Raw genomic sequence first — 26,243 nt, 5'->3', positions numbered from 1 at the left:
AGAACACAGTTTATTAAAATTAAGATTTTTTTTTTATTTGAAAACAAATATCTTGTCGATGTTCCTTTGTAGGTCATTCCACAAAACCAATTCCAAATAATTTGGGGTGCTGTGTAAAATCTACAATGTAATAATTTGCAAATCTCATAAACCCATATTTTATTTACAATAGAAAACATATCAAATGTTTAAATTTAAAAAATGTACCATTTAAAAAAAAAAAAAAAAAAAAAAGGAAATTTTGAAATTTGATGGCAGCAACACGTCTCAAAAAAAGTTGGGACAGGGCCATGTTTACCACGGTGCAGCATCCTCTCTTCTTTTAACACTGTAAACACCTGGGACCTGAGGAGGCCGGTTGCTGGAGTTTTGGGAGAGGAATGGTTTTCCATTCTTGCCTGATTTAGGATTTAGGATTTTAACTGCTTAGCAGTCTTGGGTCTTCTATTACCTATTTTTTGTTTCAGGCTCGGTTTCACACCTAAACTGGCCGCAGTTCGCACAGCAACGCTGTCCGTCCCTGTTCTCCGTTTCAGGGACGAATCGGGACATAATCTTTGCCTCAATTTGGCCCTGAAACGGAGCCAAAGACGCACAGCGTTTCTGTGCAGTGCGCTCCGCAGCCACAACGGAGATATGTGTCCACAGGGAGCCAGTCACATTCTCCTGCTATGCAAATTAGATGCGGGGAAACCCGTATCTAATTCGCATAGGTGTGAGCCTGGCCTTAATATAAGGAACAGTGTCACCCCAGTATGTAGTTAGATTGTTAGTGAACCCACATCCCTGATACAATAGAAAAAATTCACTCAAAAAGAGTGTGGATCCTCTAATGGGACTTTGAATTGGGTCACTAAGCACTTGGTGTTGATACAAAGGTAGAAAGAAATATTCTTTAAAATATATTCTATTTATTATAGAAAGGGTATAAAATCGATAGTTATGACATATAACAGATTTACAAATCTAAAATGGATGCATATTAGCGGATGTTGGTTATAAACATGAGATCACATTTTTTCAATAGAATTGGTTAATGTCTCATGTTTATATCCAACATCCGCTAATGTGCATCCATTTTAGATTTGTAAATCTGTTATATGTCATAACTATCAATTTGATATCCTTTCTCTAATAAATAGAATATATTTTAAATAATATTTCTTTCTACCTTTGAACCCGGCCTTAAGGTGCACCACATATTTTCAATTGGTGACAGGTCTGGAATGCAGGCAGGCCAGTTAAGCACCTGGACTCTTCTATTATGAAGCCGTGCTGTTGTCATAGACGCAGTATGCCATTTAGCTTTGTTCTGCTGAAATAGTCAAGACCTTCTCTTGAATAGGGATGAGGATGCAGGTGGTCTTTGATCAGATAAGGATTTATTGTGCACACAGAACACGCAGGGAGTTGGGTGGAATATCTCCAACGGAGATAGTGTGTATAATTACCATTCGCTCATTAATTACTGACCAATCCGCTTACAGACCTACTTTTATCCAAGTACATTAGGGATTGCAATATGTCCAATAACATTATGAATTTCCCCAATCCTGCTACATGTCATCCAATTATATAACAGATGTTTGCAGATATTACTTTGTTCCTTATGTCACATGGAATGACCAGATGTATCAGGTAAGAAAGAGTTAGACTTTCATAAAACGATGGACATCTCTCATAGGGTTTACTTAAAGTTATCCTAAGATGGCTGCTGGCATTGTACCAACATAGATGACTTGCAATCTGATTTCTGGTAAACAGTCTAAGAACATACCTGGACTTGTTTCTATAGCATATGTATAAAGAATACGAAATTATATTGTTGATGTATTGATCATATAGTGGAACCCTGTTTAAATATTCTCATTTATCTACACAAGACTCAAATCTTGTACTGTATGCACTTTAGCTGTCTTAAAGTGGTGTTCCGGCCAAAATTATACTTTTTAAATAAAAATACCCCTATAATACACAAGCTTAATGTATTCTAATAAAGTTAGTCTGTAAACTAAGGTCTGTTTTGTTAGTTTATAGCAGTAGTTTGTTATTTTATAAACTTACAGCAGGCCGTGGCCATCTTAAGTGTGGGCATCTGAAGCCAGACTGTATTTCTTCCTGGATCTCATCCTTGCAGATCTCACACATGCTCAGTGCAGCACAAGCAGTTTAATAGGTTTCAGGTCAGGTTTCCATAGCAACGGCAGTTTCAGAGGAAGTTGCCGCCCCTTCCCAGAAGGCATTGCAAGCAGGAAATGATGCGATGGGCCGCGGCCAGGGAGGAGGAAGTGAAAAATGAATACAGCAGATATACAGTAGGTGCTGAGAAAAAAAATAAAAAAATATCCAATTTGTTTACAGTGCTCAGTTTAGTGAGGGATGCTGAAGAGTTGTAAAAGTGGATGGAACTCCACTTTAAGTTTCCCTCTTATGCAGTTATGCTCATGAATATTATTATCAAATCACACGGATTGCATAACCATGAGAATGGTATGTGTGTTGTCCAGAGAAGACCACAGTAGAGCTGGCACGGGCTCCCAGAATCCCCTACACACCCTGAATAGACGTTGTCTGTATGGGGGCACATGCTGCTCTAAAACCTGGATATATCTTTCAGCATTGATGAACATAACAAGCTGGAAGGTCCCTCTCCTCTTTAGTCTGGATGTGGCACTCATGCTTGCCAAAAAAGAATGTAAAATTTTCAATTCGTCTGACTACAGAACAGTATTCCACATTGCAAAAGACCATTCTAAATGAGCTTTGGCCCAGAGAAGACAGTGTTTTTTCTGGATCATGTTCAGATATGGCTTCTTTTGCTTAATAGAGCTTTACTTTGCATTTTCGGATGGCATGGCGAACTGTGTTCACAGACAGTGTTTTTTGGAACTACTGATGTTCACCACAGAATCACGCCTGTTTTTAATGCAGTGCCGTCTAAAAGACTTAAAGATCATGGGCATCCAGTATTGCATTATGGCCTTCTCCCTTGCGCACAGAGATTTTTTTCAGATTCTCAGAATCTTTTGATGATATGTACTGTAGATTACGAGTCTTTAAAGTGTAAGTTCACCTTTACAGAAAATCTGTAAGGTGAACCAACACTGGACCCCCCCCCCCGCCGCAACCTGGAGTCCGGCAATTGTTCTGACTGATCGCATCGCCACTTTACCAGTCAGGGGATTTGAAATCCCCCACGGCTTTCTCTCCTCTTCGTCGTGGTGACAGGATGGGCTACACGGTTATGATTGCTCAGCGCCAACCAATTAGAATGATCCTAAATGTACCTCCTGACGAGGTACGTTTTGGAGACTAAGCCCCGGACCAGTGAGGCGGTGACCCGATGTGTCAGTGCAGGTGATCGCCGCGCTCCAGGTCAGCGGGACCAGGGGGGGGGGTGGGGTGGGGGGATCCTGTGTAAATTCACCTTATAGATTTTTCTGTAAAGGTGAACTTACAGTACCATTTAAAGTCTTTGCAACATTATTCTGAAATGGTTTTGTGATTATTTTTTATTTTTTTGACGCAGCTTTTCAAACCTCTGCCCATCTTTCCTTCTGAAACACTCTGACTCTCTAAGATGTTCTTTTTATACCCAATTATGTTACTGACCTGCTGCCAATTGACCTAATTAGTTGCAAAATGTTCTTCCAGCCCTTCCTTGAGTACCACTTACTTTGCCAGGTTTTTTTTGCCCTGTCCCAATTTTTTCTTAAAATTGTACATTTTCTAATTTTCAACATTTGATATGTTTTTTATTGTGAATAAAGTATGGGTTTATGAGATTTGCAAATAATTGCATTCTGCTTTTATGTAGACTTTACCCAGCATCCCAACTTTTTTGTAATTGGGGGTTGTACAATTGCTGTGCCTGAGACACTCTGGAGTTTGCCCATTATTCTCTATGGCTGATGCCAGCATATGTGTGGAGCTGGGGGATATAGACAGTGCTCAGTCCCTGCCAAGCCATAACATACAGCTTGCTGTAAGTCTTTATCTGGTATATGTAAGGTCTTGTACTTTTTACATTACACTGCACTGTCTCCTATCAGGCTTGTTCACACCACCCTGTTGCAGTAGTATGCACCGAAAAAACGATGGCATGCAGTAGGTCCAGGTGTCCAGGTTCAGCAAACTTTTAACAGATGAGATTCTAATTCCAGAAATGTTAACTTTCTCATATATTAAAAGTCAGCCAGAAGATCCCCACTTCTCAACATGATTATCACAATGTTGCAGCAATTGGTATGGCTGAGTGTTTATATGGTACTAATGGTGTCTCCTGTACATATGTTTGCGCTCTCCCAGTTACCATACTGACAGCTGCACAGTAGAAGCATTCCTTAGACTGGATTTAAACTTACAACCTATGCTCTGTGACTAGCTTTTTCAGAGGTAGTGAAAATCCCTCATTCACAGATTCTTATGAATGAATAAACTACAAGTACTGTCTTCCACTGTGGCTGATGGACTTGTAGTTTCAGTAAGTTGCAGGAGTGCTGATGAGCGCTCTCGTAGTCCACTGACATGTCCTTTGACTTCCAAACAAAGCCTGTACAGAGGTATGGGCTGAAAGCTGGAGGACATGCCTGCAGGAACCCACATTGCACCCGTGATCTACTGACCGTGGGTGCAGTACTTTCCAGGCTCCTGCAGGAAAAAATAATAAATGCCCCCTTTTTTTTCTGCAAAAAAGATGTACATTTTATAAATTTTATTTTTTTTTGGAAAACTGCATTTAGCCTTGAAGTTGGTGACCACCCCTTTGGTTAAACCCATAATTTCCTTATATAAAAATAATCATAAAATTACACATCTCATGATTAGCATACAGGGTGGCACTTAGATGTTCTACGTATGCAATCCAGTGATCGGCCATCTTTCTCTTGTGTGGGCTACACAGAGTTAATGTCAGGTAGAGAAAATTATTCGATGCATAGAATGTTCACTCTATTCTACAGCCATACCACCCTGTTTAAATGAGTGGCTATTTTCTAAAATTATTTTCAGGCTGATGTTATAACTTTGTGTGGTAGATGGGTTGCAAAATATTTTTTATTAAATCTGTTTTAATGTTGTCTCATGGAGTCCATTGTAACTTTTGTCCTCTTTCCCCCTCCATAGACAACACACCTTGGCTTTTGTTCCTTCTTCGGGGCGCATCTACTCTTTTGGACTAGGTGGCAATGGGCAATTAGGAACTGGGTCTACGTGCAATAGAAAAAGTCCATTCACTGTAAAGGGAAACTGGCTATCCCATAGTGATTACTCCCAGCTACCTCAGGGTAGGTTCCATATTTGATGTTCATTTTGCTGTACGCTTTCCTTCTGGCTAACTGCCTTGTTTTATGTTTTAGATGTGGACGGGTATTACTGCGTGAAGAAGATATATTCTGGTGGAGACCAAAGTTTTGCACATTATTTTCATATAAAGGTATTTTAAGACTGGTTTATTTATAGAGGATGTTACCTTTTTCATGCTGTTTGCGTTTAGCTGTGTTTTGCTGCTGTGGTGTTCAGCAGAAGGTATTTGTACCTGAAATTAGTTTGTTGGGTTAAAACTACATTTCACTACAGTAGGCCTCTGATATAGACATGCAGGTGAAGTGTCATAGGACATTTCATACACCACAATCTCCCCAAATCGTCTATTATGACAGCCAAGAACTGTTACAATAAGCTAACTGTTTCATATTTGAAATTCTAAAATATACTTGGTCTTAATGTGCTGTGTTACAGCAATATGAAGCACCTCGTAATGCTATGCATTTTATCCCTAATGTTCTAGCTTGTCAACACAGCATACATAGCAAATAAGGAAATGTTTATGGGTTTGCTATTATACTCCATTAACCCCTTCCTGCCACCTCTCAGCAATCTTTAAGTAAATGATAATGCTGGGAGGTGGAGGCAGCTTCCCGATCATGTTATTGCTATGATTAGCTATCACAGAAGTCACCTGATTGGGAGCCTGCTCAGTCACAAACAGTGACTGGGAGTTGTCAGTGACAGGCTTGTTCAGTGTGTTGTGAGCGGGGCGGGTTTTCTGCACAGAGGCTTGGAACACCATAAACACATATATGTGTTGCAGCTGGGCGTATAAGCCGAGGCACCTAATTTTACCACAAAAAACTGGGAAAACGTATTGACTCGAGTATAAGCCTAGGGTGGGAAATGCAGCAGCTACTGGTATAGTAGCTGGTACAGTACTGGTACCGTAAATTTCAAAAATAAAAATAGATACCAGTAAAATTACATCAGAGTGTCCCCATCAGTGTCTTATCAGAGTCTTATCAGACACTGATGGGGACACTCTTATCAGAGTGTCCCCATCAGTGTTTTATCAGAGAGTCCCCATATGCAGCCTGTGTCCCACCATGCAGCCTGTGGAGGGGAAGAGAGGAGAGCCGCCACTGGATGATCAGAGCAGGGAACATCACAGCTTTCGTTTCAATAGCTGTGTGTTTCCTCGGCGTGCACCGTCACATAAGCCCCTCCCCTTGATCGGGGAACTTTGATATATTTCACCCTATGATTGGACGGGTGATCTGTATATCAAAGTTCTGGAAAAAGAGGAGGGCCTTATGTGACGGCGCACGCAGGGGAACACACAGATATTGAAACGAAAGCTGTGATGTTCCCTGCTCTGATCATCCAGTGGCGGCTCTCTTCTTTTCCCCTTTGTGATACATTACTTGCCTTAGTATTAGAGCTGACTTCAACTCTTTCATCTCCCAACTCCCGCCCGCTGCAGAAGGATCTTTAATGCAAACAGCGGGCGGGTAGCCGGGACGTGCCGCGCCATTGATGTCACTGGCTGCTAGGACATCTGCAGTCCCAGCAGCCAATCCTAGCGCCCAGCGTCACAGCATGGGCGGAAGTTATGGGAGCAGCTTTGTATGCCAGCTACGGCGAAAGACACAAGCGGGACGGATGTGGCCTGCGGGCCAGGATACGGAGACACTTGCTCTAGAGGAGTGACTGGAGAACCCCCACACACACTGGAGACCAGTAAGTGGCAACCTAACTCAAGTATAAGCCGAGGGGGGCATTTTCAGCACAAAAAAGTGCCGTATAACTCGGCTTATACTTGAGTAAAATGTGTGTGTATATATATATATATATATATATATATATATATATATATATATATATATATATAATTTTTATATTTGTATGTGTGTGTGTTGCACAGTTATCAGGTTAACATCTACTCTATACTGACTATTTACACTGGCCTTTTGCCGCAACACAGTTATGGGGTCAGTTGTCCAATTTAAGGACAACTCTGCCCTGAGCTACATTGCCCTCTTTGATCTTTTATAAAATCTCCTGCTGTCTAGTTCCCTTGTTGCCTCCTCCCATGCTTGCCTCCTTGACTTTTTCAGAACCTCTCATATCCTCTGGAACTCCCTTCGCCAACTTGTACTGCTATCTCCTACTTTCTGACTTTAGATGATCCCTGAAAACTCGTCAGGGAAGCTCTAGCCAACCTCTGTTTAACAATAACAATTTTACTTTCTCCATCAACACATCCCCCCCCCACAGTTTTTAACTTTTTCTATAACTTGCCCCTGCCTTTTAGATTGTAAGCGCTCATGAGCAGGGCCCTCCTAACCTTTTTGTTCTGAATTGTTTTGAAATTGTATTGTTTCCTTTTAATATTGTTAAATGCTATGCAAATTGTTGGCACTATATAAATTCTGTATAGTAGTGATAATATAATATTAATACGAACTATGCAAATTGCGTTTATATGAAAGGTACTGTACAGTATATTCTTGCATTGGTGTGTGTGTGTGTATGTATATATATATATATATATATATATATATATATATATATATATATATATCTATATTTGTTTGAGGATTTGCATCATTTAATTTACAGAACATGCCCACAACTTTGAAGATGTTGTTTGCTTCACAATACATAAATAAAAAAAAAAAAAAAACAACAAATAGGACAAAATAACCGAAAAAGTCAATGTGCATAACTATTCACCCCCTAAAGTCTATACTTTGTAGAGCCACCTTTTGCGGCTATCACAGCTCCAAGTCGCTTTGTATAAGTCTCTATGAGCTTGCCACATCTTACCACTGGGATTTTTGCCCATTCCTCCTTGCCAAACTGCTCCAGCTCCTTCAAGTTGGATGGTTTGCGCTTGTGAACAGCAATCTTTAAGTCTGACCAGAGATTTTATATTGGATTGAGGTCTGGGCTTTGACTAGGCCATTCCAACACATTTACATGTTTCCCTTTAAACCACTCAAGTGTTGCTTTAGCAGTGTGTTTGGGGTCATTGTCCTGCTGGAAGGTGAACCTCCGTCCTAGCCTCAAATCACACACAGAGTGGTACAGGTTTTGCTCAAGAATATCCCTGTATTTAGCACCATCCATCTTTGCCTCAACTCTGACCAGTTTCCCAGTCCCGACAGCTGAAAAACATCCCAACAGCATGATGCTGCCACCACCATGTTTCACTGTGGGGATGGTGTTCTTTGGGTGATGTGATGTGTTGGGTTTGCGCCAGACATAGCCTTTTCTTTGGCCAAAAAGTTCAATTTTAGTCTCACCAGACCAGAGCACCTTCCTCCATACATTTTGGAAGTCTCCCACATGCCTTTTCGCAAACTCTATTTTTATTTTTATTGGCACCCCTGCATTTCTGTCAGATAATACACCTCTTTGCCCAGAAAAGTGTTGCAATTACAAATGTTTAGGCATTCTTATGTTTATTTCTTTTGTTTTGTATTGGTATGACCCAAAACAGTGGAGAAGCAAAAAGCCAAATCTGACACATTCCACGCAAAATTTCAAAAATGGACTGAACAAAATTACTGGCACCTTCTCGAAATTGTAAGAAATAATTGCATTCCAAGTTTGTGATGCTCCTGTAATTTGTAATTAAACTCACCTGTATCAATTGACATGTGCTGGGAATATAGAAATCACACCAGCAACCAGTTAAAATGGTAAAAAATGTACTCAACCTCTCTGTGTGCCACACGGAGTATGGAGAAGAGAAAGATCAGCAAAGATTGTCTGTCCATTCTTTTCCACAATTTTTGTTCTCAAATCCTCAGTCGCAAGGTTGCACGTCCATCTCCAGAGATCTTAATGTTCCTGTGTGCACTGTCCTCAACATTGTCAAGAAGTTTACAGCCTGTGACACTGTAGCTAATCTCCCTGGATGTGGACGAAAGAGAAACATTTATCAAAAATTGCAATGAAGGAATGTTCGATTGGTGGTTAAAGAACCTCAATCAACTTTCAGACAAATTCAAGCTGACCTTCAGGCACAGGGTACAACTGTGTCAGCTCGCACTGTACGCCGCCATCTGAATGAAAAGGGACACTAAGATAGGAGACCCAGGAGGACCTCACTGCTGACACAAACATAAAAAAGCCAGTTTGGAGTTTGGCAAAACTTACCAAAATCCTTTTGGGAGAATGTGCTGTGGACAGACGAAACAAAATTACAGCTTTTTGGTAAAGACCATCATTCTTCTGTTTAAAAATAAAAATAAATGAGGCCTTTAAAGAAAAGAATACACTCCCTACAGTCAAACATGGTGGAGGTTCACTGATGTTTTGGGGTTACTTTGCTGCTTCAGGCACTGGATGTCTTGATCATGTGAATGGCATTATGAAATCTGAAGACTATCAAACAACTCTGGGGTGCAATGTAGGGCCCAGTGTCAGAAAGTTGGGCCTCAGTCAGAGGTAATGGGCTTTACAGCAGGACAATGATCCAAAGTGCATGTCCAAAAGCACCCAAAAAATGGTTGAAGACAAAGCGCCGGAGAGTACTGAAAAGGCCAGCAATGAGTCCAGATCTAAATCCCATAGCGCACCTGTGGAGAGATCTCAAAACAGCAGTTGGGAAAAGGAACCCTTCCAATCTAAAAGACCAGGAGCAGTTGGCGAAAGAGTGCTCCAAAATACCAGTAGAGAGGTGTAAGAAACTCATTGATGTTACAGGAAGCAATTGATTTCATTTTTTTTTTCTAAGGGGTGCACTACCAAATATTAAATTGAGGGTGCCAATAATTTTGTCCAGTCCATTTTTTGAGTCTTGCATGGAATGTGTCAGATGTGGCTTTTTGTTTCTCCACTTTTTTGTGTCTTAACAAACAAAAGAAACATGAGAAATACATTTGTAATTGCAACAATTTTCTGGGCGAAGTGGTGCATTATCTGCCAGAAATGCAGGGGTGCCATTTTTTTTTTGGCCATGACTGCACATCTGCAGCAGTGGGTTTTTTTTTTTTTTTTTTTACACACATGCTCCCGGTTGCTACAGCAGGGAGAAACATGTGTAAATCCGACAAGTCAGCCAATGGCCACAGCCGCCAGAGCAATTCCAATCAACCCCGGTAATGCGGGGCTTTGTGGTCATGTGACTACAAAAAAAAACTATGTAAAAAATGTATTTACTTTGCGATTTGTGCTACTCTGTGCATCTGTACTATGCATCACGATGAGGAGGCGTGGGGGTAGCAGCATTTGAAAGGTAAGAGTTATAGTGCCTGAACTTCTAACTTTAACCAACCAAAGTATTAATCCAGGGGGATATTCTGCTTGGCAGACTAAGAGACTAAGTCATGGAGGATGAGCGACGCCTGATAAAGTGAGTGTAGTAGCTGCTAGTGTTTATTACAGAGTTCTGTATATCCTCGCTGGTGCTCATTTCCTTTATCAGTGCAACCTGTGTATTAGAGACTGCTTCTGTTTGTCTCCACCAAGCATATGCCATCAGGATCTGGTGAGTGGCCTATTTACTTTAGAGGTGTTGGTGCTAGAAATATTGATCTCATTCAATGATTTTTATGAGATAGGGCAGATCATGATTTAAAGGATGAAATATATTTGTGTGCATCCTTTAGATCTCATATTACTTGGTCCCCCAAGTGTGAGATCAGCTTGGAAGTACATGATTCTACCCTATGTCAATGCATTAAATTAAGTTTCTCATTTTTAGAACTGCCTTCCTCCAGATGACTTCAGAACCCGTAGCCATTCCAGATGTATATGGACCATAAATGAAGAGCTCATTCAGAGATGGTTGACTTACTCATCTGGAAGGCTTCCTCCAGACATAGTAAAGTAAGATTTTTGTCTATGTACACAATTTTATTTGTTTCTCCTAAGGCCTCATGCACACTGGTTTATTGTAAACGCAGTTTTTTTTTTTTTTTTTTTTTTTTTTTAAAAAGGTGAACTTATCCTTTTAAGTACCTGGACTCTACTACTGCAAATCTATACCATTCTCATAGATGCAGTATGCAGTTTAGCATTGTTCTGCTGAAATATCCAAAGTCTTCCTTGAAAATGATATCATCTCAATATGCGCATATGCTGCTCTAATACCACTGTACTAAGGATCCGACTTTAGTACATTGATCTCCCCCGCTGAGCTGTTGTATTCTGACAGGGGGATGCCCCCCTGCCAGAACACTCCAATCCGTGCTCTCAGCCAGTCGGCTTCTGGTTTTCCAGCATGCTCGTCTGACAGAAGCTGGCCAAATGGCCAGCTTCTGTTGGACTGGCCACCATACACAAGGGCCGAATTTGGGGCGGTTTTTATTGAGCCAGCCAATGTCGCCCGGCATTCGGCCCATGTGTACAGGGCTTAATGCATTCCCATACCATCAGAGATGCAGGCTTTTGAACTGAGTGCTAATAACAAGCTGCAATGTCCCTCTCCTCTTTAGTCTGAAGGATGTAGCAACAATGGTTGCTAAAAAGAATGTTAAATTTCGATTCGTCTGACTACAGAACAGTTTTCCACATTGCAACAGACCATTATTTTTTTCAATCCTAACTTTATATGTTTTCCAATCAAAATAATAATTAAACCTTAAAATCTTTCCATACTTAGATCGACAAATTATAATAACAAATACAAATATACAATTGTGCATGTGTGTATTTGTCTGTGTGTGTATGTATGTGTAATATGTATTTGCTAGCTGCATAAGGAAATCTATCACAAGGACTTACATATGTACATAACTTTTACTAAATACCTCATCATTAATCAAAACACGAAAAAAAGGATCTCTTCTCTCTGCCATGGCCCCACATTAACACCATCCTAGCTCCATATAGTAACTTGACACTCCAGGGAATTATGGAAAACACTCCAAGGGGCCCCTATACTGGTATAATTTTCTAGTCTATCATGCTCAACCACTAGTAGATATTGCAAATGCATGATACTATCTAGCTGCCAAATCTATTCCTAAACAGGTGGGATCTCGGAAGATCTCAAATGCAGAGGGATGGCGACCCTGACTGTCCTCAGAAAATGATGGAGCACATATACTGTTTTGATATGTGTGTTGTGTATACTTTAAAAAAAATATATACACACCGCAGTGGAGAAAATAATTACTTGATTCCCTGCAGATTTTGTAAGTTTGCCCAGTTACAAAGCATTGAAGGGTCTATAATTGTTATCATAGGTGTATTTTAAATAATATAAGTCATTTTAAATTTTATAAAAAAAAAAAAATATCAACCAAAAATCCAGAAAAAACACATGATACAAATGTTCTAAACTGAGTTGCAGTTCAGTGAGTAAAATAAGTATTTCATCCCCTACCAACCAACAATAATTCTGGCCCTTGCAGACTGGCTTCTGTATGTGCTCATGTTATGCACAGATTAGTTCTGTCAATTTAAGAAGGTGCTCCTAATGACAACTCATTATGTGTATAAAAGACACCTGTCCACAGAATCTCTTTCTTCCATTCAAATCCACCATCATGGGCAAGACCAAAGAGCTGTCAAAGAATATCAGGGACAAGATTGTAGACCTACACAAGGCTGGAATGGGCTACAAGACCATCGGCAAGAAGCTTGGTGAAAAGGAGACAACTGTTGGAGCGATTATTTGTAAATGGAATACATACAAAATAACCATGCAAGATTTTGCCTGGTAGGGTAAGGATTATCATGAGAAAAGTGAGGGATCAGCCCGGAACTACACGGGAGGAGCTTGTGACCGATCTCAAGGTAGTTGCAACCTTAGTCAAAAAACAAACCATTGGTAGCACAATACGCCACCATGGATTGAAATCCTGCAGCGCCCACAAGTTCTCCCTCCTCAAGAAGGCACATGTACATGCCCATCTGAAGTTTGCCAATGAACATCTGAATGACTTAGAGAAGGATTGTGAGAAAGTGCTGTGGTCAGATGAGACCAAAATTGAGCTCTTTGGCTTTAATTCGACTCGCCGTGTTTGGAGAAAGAAAAATTCTGACTATGACCCTAAGAACACCATTTCTACAGTCAAGCACGAAGGTGGAAACATTATCTTTTGGGGCGGTTTCTTTGCTAAAGGTACAGGCCGACTTTGCCGCATTGAGGGGCCATGTATTGTAAAATCTTCCATGAGAACCTTACTCCCTCTTGACAATCTAGTCTTCCAGCATGACAGTCACCCAAAACAGCCTGTCAAGGCAACAAAGGAGTGGCTCAAGAAGAAGCACATTAAAGTCATGGAGTGGCCTAGCCAGTCCCCAGACCTTAATTCTATAGAAAATTTAATGCAGGAAGCTGAAACTTCGAGTTGCCAAGCGACAGCCAAGAAAGCTTAAGGATTTAGAGAAGATCTGTGAAGAAGAGTGGAACAAAATCCCTCCTGAGATGTATGCAAACCTGGTGACCAACTACAAGAATTGTCTTACCTCTTTGCTTGCCAAGAAGGGTTTCTCTACCAAGTACTCAGTCATGTTTTGCTTGGAGATCAAAAATTTATTTTACTCACTGAACTCAACTCAGTTTATAACATTTGTATTATGTGTTTTTTCTGCATTTTTGGTTGATATTCTGTCTCTATCATTTAAAATACACCTATGATAAAAATTATAGACCCTTAATTTCTTTGTAAGTGGGAAACTTACAAAATCTGCAGGGGATCAAATCATTTTCCCCTCTGTAAATTTTATATATTACTGTCACAAATAATTTGACATGTCCCCATGTGGATTGTATTTGTATTGTTCATTTTTAAGATATAAGTCCCTAGCATCTTCTCTGTGCCTAGGAGATCAGTATAGGGACAGTGGGGTAGAGTTACTAAGGCTGGTGCACTTAGAATCTGGTGCAGCTGTGCATGGTAGCCAATCAGCTTCTAACATCAGCTTGTTCAATTAAGCTTTGGCAATAAATCCTGGAAGCTGATTGGTTTCTAGAGAGAAATGAGCCTGATTTGTACTCTCCAGCTTTAGTAAATAAACCCCAACGAGTCTCCTAGTCCACCCCTCACCCTATTCCTGTAAGTGTGATGCTATATCTTTGCATCTAGATGTGCTTAGGGCACAGCACTTTCTGGTTCAGTCAGTACAGAGTGGATCAGTGAACTGGAATCAAAAAAGTTTAGTGTAGCCCATCCCGATGTCAGCTAAACAGGCTCCAAGTTCACAGACCAATGAAGATCAGGGCATGTAGAAGAAAATTTGTTGCTTCTAGTGATACTTTGGCAAAAGTAATTCAGGAAACTGAGGCTTTCTTGATTTTTGTTTAAATTAGTAATTTCTAGGGATTTTGTTTTGACAGTGAAATCGACAAAGTGTTTTCATCTGCTGCCTGTCTGAATGGAAGCTTTTTATCTACCAGGTAAAAAGGTCTAATCTGTTCAATCATCTTAAAAGTTGTTTATGCTGTATATTAGAAGAAAAGTTATGTATGTAATGCACTGCACTGCATGTGTTAAAGAATGTTACTGCAACATTGCAAATTCCTGATGTGTATGTTGTACCATGTACTTTTGTTAAAAAGTACCATGTTCATCCTTATTGTGCAATACCTGATGAACCTGCCAGTTCCCCTGCTTTCTTATTTCAAACTAACCACACTTGGCAGGAGAGCAGAACCATCCCAGCACGGTCGATTTTCTGACTTTGCTCCAATGGCCAAGACTTGTGCACACACGTTCCCCCCCCCCCCCCCCCCACGCACAGCCATTCCCAGGCAAGATCTGTGTATTGCTGTTTCTCCACCCCCACCTCTGAAAGTCCCTTGTGCAGCTGAGAACATAGATTATGTGATTACTTATGAAAAAAGGAACGAAAGGGTATTTATATAAATACACATAAATGTTTGCTTTTCATTTCTATTTTAAACGGAATGGGTTGTTTTTACAAGGTAAGGGTTCACATGTACTTTAACCACTTGCGGACAGCCGCCGACGTTATACGTCTGAAGAGGAATACCGTTGTTATAGCAGCAGATAGCTGCCATAACCCTGGTATCATCTTCTTCAGCGGGCGATCTGCTTTCAGATAAAAGTGGTCTCTGTGGGGGATTCACCACTAGATCACTTTTATCAGTGGCGGGAGAGGGCCCCCCCTCCCACCGCGCTCCGGTGGTCTCCGCCGCTTACCGGAGCCGCCGGTATCAGGCGGAGACAATAGGGTCCTCTCTTGTGTTAGGCTGGCTGCCGAGTGAGGGGAAGATGGCCCTCACTTGGCTCCATAGCATTGATGGGCAGGAGCAACATCAAACGTCACTTCCGCCCAGTGCTCTTAAAGGAGATTTTTTTTATTTATTTTTTATTGCATGTTAGTGTAAATGTGAGATCTGAGGTCTTTTTGAACCCAGATCTCCTATTTAAGAGGTCCTGTTCTGCTTTTTTTCGATTACAAGGGATGTTTACATTTCCTTGTAATAGGAATAAAAGTGACCCAATTTTTTTTTTTTTTTTTTTAAAGGACAGTGTCAAAATAAAAAGTAAAATAATAATAAAAAAAAAATTTAAAGTGCCCCGTCTCGACAAGCTCCCGCGCAGAAGGGAATGCATACGAAAACTGTGTTCAAACTACACATGTGAGGTATCACCATGATCGTTAGAGCGAGAGCAATAATTCTGACCCTAGACCTCTTCTGTACCTCAAAACTGGTAACCTGTAGACATTTTTAAACGTTACCTATGGAGATTTTTAAGGGTAAAAGTTTGTCGCCATTCCACGAGCAGGTGCAATTTTGAAGCATGACTTGTTGGGTATCAATTTACTCGGCGTAACATTATCTTTTACAATATAAAAAATTGGGCTAACTTTTTACTGTTGTCTTTATTTTTAATGCAAAAAACTGTATTTTTTTCCCCAAAAAGTGGGCTTGTAAGACCGCTACGCAAATACGGTGTGACAAAGTATTGCAACGACCGCCATTTTATTCTCTAGGGTGTTAGAACCCCTAACATTATATATTTTTAATATAAGTAATTTTCTAGCAAAAAAATGATGTCCTTGACATTAGAAATATTAATTTTCCATTCCCTGACATGGCTACATTCACTTAAAAGGAATTTCCATTAACGGGATAAAAAGTTGCAGGTGGACTCTGTATTGAAGACAACGGATTATAGGCCATGCATGCGCCAAGGATCAGAGGAAGGTGCATTTAAGGATTTACTGTATTCCTTACATTTTATTATGATAATGAATACAGCGAATGAGTAGCAAATGTATAAGTAGTAGATCTGTGATAGGTCCACTTAAATACAGAACTGTGCAACATGCAGTAATCTTAAGTGACAAGTCAGAATTCATCTTATGCTGAGTATGGATCACTGAAATCTGAATGCTTACTGTAGGTCCTCATTTGTCCTATGTTTTGCTTGCCTTGTTCTTTTTCAGCTGTGGTTCCATGTCTTATATTTTTTTCTTTTGCAGCAATAATGACCATTTTAGAACATGTGCAAAATTCTCAGGGATAGATATGAATTCTGCAAGACTTCTTTTTCACAAGCTGCTGGATTCAGCCCAACCACAAACCATACAACAGGTTAGACTCAACCAAACACCACTGTGGATTGTGTATTACAAGACAGTCTAAGCTGGAGTCATCGATTTCTAGATTTCCTGGCCAAGTTTAGCAGTGTCGACATGTGTTAATTAACCCGACAATACTTCTATAAATAGTTTTTTTACATTTTAATGAAATACTTTTTTGGTACAGTTTTATTAAAATCACTACTGTCGCTATTTCTATCTATCTAATCTATCTATCCTATATATATTATAGAGCTATATATAGATAGAGATATAGATAGAGATATATAGATATCTCTATCTATATCTCGTACTGTGCAAAGGTTTTAGGCTGCTGTGAAAAAATGCTATAAAAGAAGAATACTTTCAGAAATAGAGTTGTTAATAGTTTTATTTTTATCTATCAACAAAATGGAACGTACATGAACAGAAGAGAAATCCAAATCAAATCCATATTTGAAGTGACCACCCTTTTGCCTTTAAAACTGCATACATTCTTCTAAGTACACTTGCACACAGTTTTTTTTAAAGGAACACGGCAAGGTTTTTGGCAAGATATTTTATATATCTTGGAGAGCTAAGCACAGGTCTTCTGTGGATGTAGTCTCCCTCAAATCCTTCTGTCTCCTAATGTATTCCCAGACAGACTCAATGATGTTGAGATCAGGGCTCTCTGCATTGAAACACCATTGATCCCGACCAAATCTTCCAGTCCATTTGCAGAAATGCAGCCCCAAACTTGCCAGAAACCTCCTCCATGCTTCACTGTTGCCTGCAGACACTCATTATACTGCTCACCAGCCCCTCGGCAAACAAACTGCCTCTTGCTGCAGCCAAATATTTCAAGATTTGACTTATCAGTCCAGAGAACCTGCTGCCATTTTTCTGCACCCCAGTTCCTTGTTTTCATGCATAGTTTTGTTTATATAGCCTTTTTTTGCATGTCGGAGTTATGGCTTTTTGGCCGCATTTTTTCCATAAAGACCACTTTTTGGCCAGACTTCTCTGGACAGGAAATGGGTGTACCTGGGTCCCACTGGTTTCTGCCAGTTCTGTGGTGATGGCATTACTGGACATCTTCTGATGTCAGGGGGAAGTAAGCATGATGTGCCTTTCATTTGCTACATAAAGTTTCTTTGGCCGACCACTGTGTCTATGGCTCTCAACGCTGCCCAAATTCTATGTGCTTTTTCAAAAGAGCTTGAACAACATGTCCTGAAACCCTCAGTCTGCTTTGAAATCTTTGCCTGGAAGAGACCTCGCTGATGCAGTATAACTACCTTGTGTCTTGTTGCTGTGCTCAGTCTTGCCATAGTGTATGACCTGTGACATGTAACTGTCTTCCAAAACCTCACCTTAGTAGCAGTATTTGGATGTTCTTTTAAGCCTTTTGCACAGCTGTTTAAGTTAATGATGGTGTTTCAACCTACATATGAAATTATTGATTAGCACCTTCTTGATATATTTGGTTAATCATAAACCTGACTCTAATCTTTCAAATTCCCTGACTAAGTGTAAGATAGGATGATGGTTTGAAGCCAAAGGGTGGTCACACCAAATATTGATTTGGATTTTTCTTCTGTTCACTCACTGCATTTTGTAAATTGATAAAAATATGTTTTTTAAGGCTTTTTAATTTACATTTCTTCACACCCGCCTAAAACTGTTGCACAGTGTGTATGTATGTATGTATGTAATATATTTTACACAGTATTCTGATAATACAACATTAAGATTTGGTGCTGCACCTCGAAGAAGGCAGTGTTCATCTGCAGGCTGAAGGCAAACATAATGTTCAATGATGCCCCCTGCCCCTACATATGATCACTATGTAATAGCTGAAATAGGTGGTTAGCTGAACAGTAAATCCTCTAACTATTTCAGTTGCAAAATGAAAAATGTTGTTTTTGGAAAAGTATTGTATCTTTCATGCATCAGTTCCACACATTTGATAACAGCATGGTTTTAGCAAGTGTCTCGACTTGATAGGCTGCAATTCGCACTTGAGCTTTTCAGCCTGTTTCCCTAAGCCTGATTACACTCAAAATGCAGTATCTCCATTCTTTCTAAATGTCCCTATTCACACAAAAAAAAGTACATGAGCTATTTTTCCAAGAGTATTTAGGTGTTTTCTTGGTTCCTTAGACTTTAACAGGAATTCCTGTAAATGTGTGTTTTATTAATTTTTGTGCCTAAAGAACTACTCTCCTCCCCTTATCCAGGCAGGCTAACATTGGAAAGGTTGTCACATGTCATGGTACATGCAGATAAAGGTTTTTTTGTTTTTCAGTCTTTGAAGTTTGTGTTTGGGCTCCAGCATTGTTCATTTTATTAAGCTTCATTTTGCTTTTTTTTTTTTTTTCACCATGCAGGTGGCTGCCAGTTTAGAAAAAAATCTTATACCAAAACTAACAAGTTCACCACCTGACATTGAAGCTTTGAGATTATACCTCACGTTGCCAGAGTGTCCACTGATGACAGATCCCAACAATTTTTTCTCTTTAGCAGTGCCATTTGGGACAGCAATTGTTAGCCTCGAGAAAGCACCGTTGAAAGTTCTAGGTGAGTATCACAGATGTCTTACACACTGCCACTTCTATAGGTCAAAAGAGGCTTGTAGAGAAAACCAATTGCAAAAATTGCTATTTTCTTGACTGTCTTTAGCTGTTATCCTTTTTAAGTCACAGAGCCAAAATGCAACACATGAAGTCAGAATAAAGTCAGAACTCTTTGTATGTATAATGTTAGTGACTGAGTCAGCATCACTTCCAAAGAACAATCATTTCTAGTAGAAGGTCAGCAATGGCAACCTACATATTTCTCTTAGTACAGGTTTCCTATGAACTTTCACTTGAGTCAGTAGTCGGAATTTCCAATAACAAATGTTCGATGTGAGCTTGTTGTCGGAAATTCCGACCGTATGTAGGCTCCATCGGAGCTGGTTCTCAAATTTTCCGACAACAAAATCTGCTGTCGGAAATTCCGATCATGTGTACACAATTCCAACGCACACAATTCCACGCATGCTCGGAATCAAGCAGAAGAGCCGCACTGGCTATTGAACTTCATTTTTCTCGGCTTGTCGTACGTGTTGTACGTCACTGCGTTCTTGACGTTCGGGAATTTCCGACAACATTTGTGCGACCGTGTGTAAGAAAGACAAGTTTGAGCCAACATCCGTCGAAAATAAATCCAGGATTTTTTTGTTGGAATGTCCGATCGTGTGTACGCGGCATTAGGGTTACGTCGGCGGGGAGCTGGGAGTTTGTTCACCTTTTTTTAATGGGATGTTGGCATTTTTGTAGAACTGATTCAGGTTTTTGTAAAGTCGCTCGATCACTTCCACATGCTCTGGTTCAGGGTTCAGTGCTGTCATTACCCTGGGCCTGGCTGAGGAAGAAGCTGATCTGGTGATCTTGGTGACTACCAGGGATTTCCCTCACGTTGGAGGGTTTATCTCTCACTTCCTGTTGTGGCTATGGGACAAGAAAAGGGAAATATCTCCAATGGGACACAGACGGCAACAAAATGGCAAAAAAACGGATGGTTTTTAATCCTCTCACTCTAGTCTATCCTGCTTTCAGTTCTACTTTTAAAAAGAACCTGTCACCTGCACTGTGCTATCACATAGAGTAATAAATCTAGGGCCGTCATTCATGGTTAACTCTAAATTAATGAACTTTGGACAATTTTGGGTACTATCGTTTTTTTTTTCTGTTCATGAGCTTGCACAATTTTAAGGTTTGACATAATTTTTTTGTTTTTAACAGATGTTAATGCTTGACAAATTTGGTATTCATTTACTCGCCGAATCCCTTTCTTTTTTATTTTACCAAACAAAACTGTATTATATTGCATTTGTTTGCACTAAAATAATTTGAGTATATTTTTCTTTTTACTAAAGGTTAATAGAAATCGTTATAATATTGTGACATAAAAAATTGCAACTTGCACTATTTTGTTTTATAGTGTCTCTGCTTTCAAATAACTATAATGTTTTGGGGTTTTAGGAAATTTTTAGGCCTAAAATGTCCATTCTAACATGTGCCAAAAAAAGACTTTGGCAGAGAAAGGGTCATTTGCCACTTTGGGATGAGGAATAAAAAGATTAAATCCAGTCATAAAATGCTGTCTTTTAAATAGTGCGTCGTCCCACCACCATTTAGCATCTTATGTCCTAAGGCTGACGACCCATGGATGATTTTGAAACCGTTATCAAATTGCCATTGTCAATTTTTGTAAAAGGCTAAATCGCATATATCCCTTGTGCACAACAAGTGTATCCAGCCCAGAAAATACTCCAATGTCAGCAATGAATAAGCCTAAGCCAGGATCTGTGCAGCTGTCCCTTTAACTGTCTGAACAAGGACTTGCAAACAATCTGTACAAAAAACAAAAGAGAGGGAATCGCAACCTAAAGCAGTAAACCTTTTATTATACGGACTTAAAAAAACACAGTTGTGCATCCATAATGTGTCCACAGCGAGCCACAAGATGTACAGCAGCCCATCTTCAAACTGAACTAAGCCCGAGCGCCAACGGAAACACTGTTGTGCAGCTTATACTCTCACAGCCATCCCAGCGTCGGGACAGAAGGAAGAGACTGGCAAGGGTCCTGTCTGTGTGACCTAGGAGCGTATAAGTTGTTGAGATCACACAATGTGTTTTGGAGGTATGCCCTCTTTTCTCAAATGGTCTCCACCTTCTGTCCCAGCACTTGTCTAGTGCAAGCCACTGGAGAAGCCGCAGGTGTGGTTAGTGCTCTGCTTCCTTCCTCCCCCTCTCTTCTGACCAAGGCTGTGGTGCCTGTGAGAGTATAAGCTGCACAACAGTGTTTCTGCTGGTGCTTGGGCATAGTTTATTTTGGAAATGGGCTGCTGTATAAACATTATGGATGCAGGCAAAGGTGCATTTTGGTGCTCCTCCCCCCCAACAGTCCACCTGTTACCCCCCCCCCCCCCCCCATACACTTTATTTGTGCTCCATTCATGAATAGAGCAGGAATATTGAATTCAAATTCAAAGAGATCAGGTCACTAAAATGCACTCCCATCCGAGGTCCAAATCTCAAAATTGTGTTATGACTATGAGATTGTAGTCATTGTAGGTCTATTGAAAATGAGAAACATACAATTTCCGTAGCATTTCAACAGTATTCCCATCTGAGTGCCACTTTACATCAGGTCCCCCCATCAGTGTGCCCTCCTAACGTTATTTGTTCCCATCAGAGTGCTCCGTAGATCAGGTTCCCCCAGAATGCCTCTTTATATCTGGTGTCCCCATCAGCGTACCCCATTACATCAGATGACCCCATTAGAGTGCCTCCATGGATCAGATGACCCCATCACAGTACCCCTTACATCAGGTGTACCTATTAGAGTGTCCCCATAGAGCAGGTATTGCCATCAGTGTCCTCATTGAGCAGGTGTCCCCATAGAGTAGGTACCCCAATCAGCGTCCCTATCAGAGTGCCCCCATAGAGCGGGTGCCCCCATAGAGCAGGTGTCCCCACTAGGGTGCCTCCATAGATCAGGTGCCCCCATCACAGTGTCCCCATAGAGAAGGTCTTCCCATCAGTGTCCCCATGGAGTAGGTGTCTCTATCAGTGTCCCCATCACAATGCCCCTTACATCAAGTGTCCCCATCAGAGAGTCTCCATAGATGAGGTGCCCCCATCAGTATCCCCCATAGAGCAGGTGTCCCCATAGAGTAGGCATCCCCATTGGTGTCCCCCATGGAGCAGGCGTCCCCATCGGTGCCCCCCATGGAGCAGGCGTCCCCATCGGTGCCCCCCATGGAGCAGGCGTCCCCATCGGTGCCCCCCATGGAGCAGGCGTCCCCATCGGTGCCCCCCATGGAGCAGGCGTCCCCATCGGTTCCCCCCATGGAGCAGGCGTCCCCATCGGTTCCCCCCATGGAGCAGGCGTCCCCATCGGTGTATCCCCACCAGTGTCCCTTGTGGAGCAGGTGTCCCCATCGGTGTATCCCCATCAGTGTGCCCAGGAGTGTCCCCATGGAGCAGGTGTCCTTTATGGAGTTAGGTGTCCCCATGGAGCAGGTTTTCCTTATGGAGCAGATGTCCCATCAGTGTCCCCATGGAGCAGGTGTCCCATCAGTGTCCCCATCAGTACCCCTTATGGAGCAGGTGTCCCTATCAGTGTGCCCATCTCTGACTGCCCCCATGTCCTCATCTCCCATCTATATTATTCCTCAGGTGTTCAGGATGTACATGCAGCAGACTTTATAATAACCACATACAGTCAGACATGGTACAGTAGTCTTTGCTCTACCCTCCACAGAAGATCCCTGCCATGCCCACTCCTGTGCCTGCTGGCCCCTCCTCCTGGTCTCACTCGGCTCCTCCCCCTCATCTCACATGCCTCCATTGAGTAAGTGTCCCCTTAGAACAGATCAAGTGATTATAGAGCAAGTGTCCCCATCGGGTAGGTGTCCCCATCAGTGTCCCTTGTGGAGTGAGTGTCCCCATCAGTGTCCCTTGTGGAGCGAGTGTCCCCATCAGTGTCCCTTGTGGAGCGAGTGTCCCTTGTGGAGCGAGGGTCCCCATCAGTGTCCCTTGTGGAGCGGGTGTCCCTTGTGGAGCGGGTGTCCCCATCAGTGTCCCTTGTGGAGCGGGTGTCCCCATCAGTGTCCCTTGTGGAGTGGGTGTCCCCATGGAGCGGGTATCCTTTTATGGAGCGGGTGTCCTTTATGGAGTTGGGTGTCCCCAATCTTTGCTCTACCTTCCACAGAAGATCCCTGCCATGCCCACTCCTGTGTCTGCTGGCCCCTCCTCCTGGTCTCACTCGGCTCCTCCCCCTCATCTCACATGCCTCCATTGAGTAAGTGTCCCCTTAGAGTATCCCCATCAGTGTCCCTTGTGGAGCAAGTGTCCCCATCAGTGTCCCTTGTGGAGCAAGTGTCCCCATCGGGTAGGTGTCCCCATCAGTGTCCCTTGTGGAGTGAGTGTCCCCATCAGTGTCCCTTGTGGAGCGAGTGTCCCCATCAGTGTCCCTTGTGGAGCGAGTGTCCCTTGTGGAGCGAGGGTCCCCATCAGTGTCCCTTGTGGAGCGGGTGTCCCTTGTGGAGCGGGTGTCCCCATCAGTGTCCCTTGTGGAGCGGGTGTCCCCATCAGTGTCCCTTGTGGAGTGGGTGTCCCCATGGAGCGGGTATCCTTTTATGGAGCGGGTGTCCTTTATGGAGTTGGGTGTCCCCAATCTTTGCTCTACCTTCCACAGAAGATCCCTGCCATGCCCACTCCTGTGTCTGCTGGCCCCTCCTCCTGGTCTCACTCGGCTCCTCCCCCTCATCTCACATGCCTCCATTGAGTAAGTGTCCCCTTAGAGTATCCCCATCAGTGTCCCTTGTGGAGCAAGTGTCCCCATCAGTGTCCCTTGTGGAGCAAGTGTCCCCATCAGTGTCCCTTGTGGAGCAAGTGTCCCCATCAGTGTCCCTTGTGGAGCAAGTGTCCCCATCAGTGTCCCTTGTGGAGCAAGTGTCCCCATCAGTGTCCCTTGTGGAGCAAGTGTCCCCATCAGTGTCCCTTGTGGAGCAAGTGTCCCCATCAGTGTCCCTTGTGGAGCAAGTGTCCCCATCAGTGTCCCTTGTGGAGCAAGTGTCCCCATCAGTGTCCCTTGTGGAGCAAGTGTCCCCATCAGTGTCCCTTGTGGAGCAAGTGTCCCCATCAGTGTCCCTTGTGGAGCAAGTGTCCCCATCAGTGTCCCTTGTGGAGCAAGTGTCCCCATCAGTGTCCCTTGTGGAGCAAGTGTCCCCATCAGTGTCCCTTGTGGAGCAAGTGTCCCCATCAGTGTCCCTTGTGGAGGAAGTGTCCCCATCAGTGTCCCTTGTGGAGGAAGTGTCCCCATGGAGCAGGTGTCCTTTATGGAGTTGGGTGTCCCTTATGGAGCAGGTGTCCCCATCAGTGTCCCTTATGGAGCAGGTGTCCCCATCAGTTTGCCCATCTCTGACTGCCCCTATGTCCCCATCTCCCATCTATAGTATTCCTCAGGTGTTCAGGTTGTACATGCAGCAGTCTTTATAATAACCACATACAGTCAGACATGGTACAGCAGTCTTTGCTCTACCTTCCATAGAAGATCCCTGCCATGCCCACTCCTGTGCCTACCGGCCCCTCCTCCTGGTCTCACTCGGCTCCTCCCCCTCATCTCACGTGCCTCCAATTCAGCAGTGATTTTCTCTGTGCTGGACTGGAGGACTCTGCTTCTGCTACCACCCAGGTAGGAGGGGTTTGTTCATTGTGGTGGCTGGAGGCAGAGAAGTGGGGGCGTTGGCAATCGCCTGCCCTTGATCTGGGAGAGAGGGGGCGAAGTATGGGCGGGGGAGAGGAGGATAAGGAAGGGCAGGAGAGAAGAGGAGCTATAGTGATCCTGGAGGCGAGTTCACAGAGCCCGCGGCTGTGCTGCACTGCTGCCTGTCACTGTCTCTGTTGTGTTGAGCTGAGCTATGTAAATGTGTGAGCAGAGGCGGTGCCAGCATTAGCTCTTTTTGGGAGACCCCAAGCTTTAGCGCCCCCCCCCCTTGGTGCCCTAAGGCGGCCGCCTTAGCTGCCTTATGCTGACGCTGGCTCTGAGCACTTTTAAGTCCATGTAACATTCTGCCATTTCACCCTGCCCTGATGAAGGGGATTGTGTAGCCCCCGAAACATGTTGGCTGTCCTTTCCCCTGCCAGTTGGACAATAAAGAGTTTGTATAGGAGAAGGAATCTTGGCGGCTGCACTGCGAGCTCAGAGTGCAGCCATCTGGATTCCTTCTCACATATATTGTTAAACGTGACAAGCTGGGCTTACCCCGGAGCAGGATGCGTGTTGTATCTTAGTGAGCAGATGGACCTGGAACAACGTTACTTTTTTTTTTTTTTTAACAAATAATAATTGTAATTCTAACGATTTTTCATTTGGTGCATTTTTTTTGACCTGTGACACTTGGATTTCTCAACTTGGGTGAGAGAAAATGCTTTGGCAGTGTTCAGGGCCAGTGAGGGAGCAATTCTGCAAAGGTAAGCCAAAGACTATACAGCAGTGATGGCGAACCTTGGCACCCCAGAGGTTTTGGAACTGCATTTCCCATGATGCTCCACTACACTGCAAAGTGCATGAGCATCATGGGAAATGTAGTTCCAAAACATCTGGGGTGCCAAGGTTCACCATCACTGCTCTACAGCATGAAACCCCAATTGGCAAGTTGTCACTAGCTGCAGAATCGCCCATGTAACATCAGCCTAATAGCTCTTATTCAGTGGAATGGGTTATAGATTGTCATTGGTGATACTAGATTAATACTTGAAACTACCTCAGACAAATCGGATGTTAGTACAAGACATAGGATCCAGTGGGAGGAACCACAGCGAGCTGAGAGGGAAACAGATATTCAACTCTTCTGACCAGTCGAGTGCTTGCCGGGACACTTTAGCCCTTCACTGCATGCATTCTGTGACATGCT

General features: G+C 42.5%; 1 protein-coding gene across 2 annotated transcripts in view; it reads left to right on the top strand.

The window, feature by feature from the left end:
* HERC4 (HECT and RLD domain containing E3 ubiquitin protein ligase 4) overlaps positions 1-26,243 on the top strand; it is a 100,306-nt gene that overhangs the window by 30,033 nt on the left and 44,030 nt on the right. For both annotated transcript variants that reach the window (XM_073596442.1, XM_073596443.1), the window contains exons 8-13: positions 5,125-5,285; positions 5,358-5,434; positions 10,988-11,112; positions 14,573-14,632; positions 16,690-16,801; positions 19,161-19,350. In XM_073596442.1, the coding sequence (XP_073452543.1) occupies positions 5,125-5,285; positions 5,358-5,434; positions 10,988-11,112; positions 14,573-14,632; positions 16,690-16,801; positions 19,161-19,350 (725 nt within the window). The remainder of the gene's footprint in view (positions 1-5,124; positions 5,286-5,357; positions 5,435-10,987; positions 11,113-14,572; positions 14,633-16,689; positions 16,802-19,160; positions 19,351-26,243) is intronic.

This window comes from Aquarana catesbeiana, linkage group LG08 (genome assembly GCF_042186555.1).
Source record: "Aquarana catesbeiana isolate 2022-GZ linkage group LG08, ASM4218655v1, whole genome shotgun sequence".
NCBI lineage: Eukaryota > Metazoa > Chordata > Amphibia > Anura > Ranidae > Aquarana > Aquarana catesbeiana.
The sequence above is the reverse complement of the archived record's forward strand: the minus strand, read 5'-3'. Positions and strand labels throughout refer to the sequence as shown.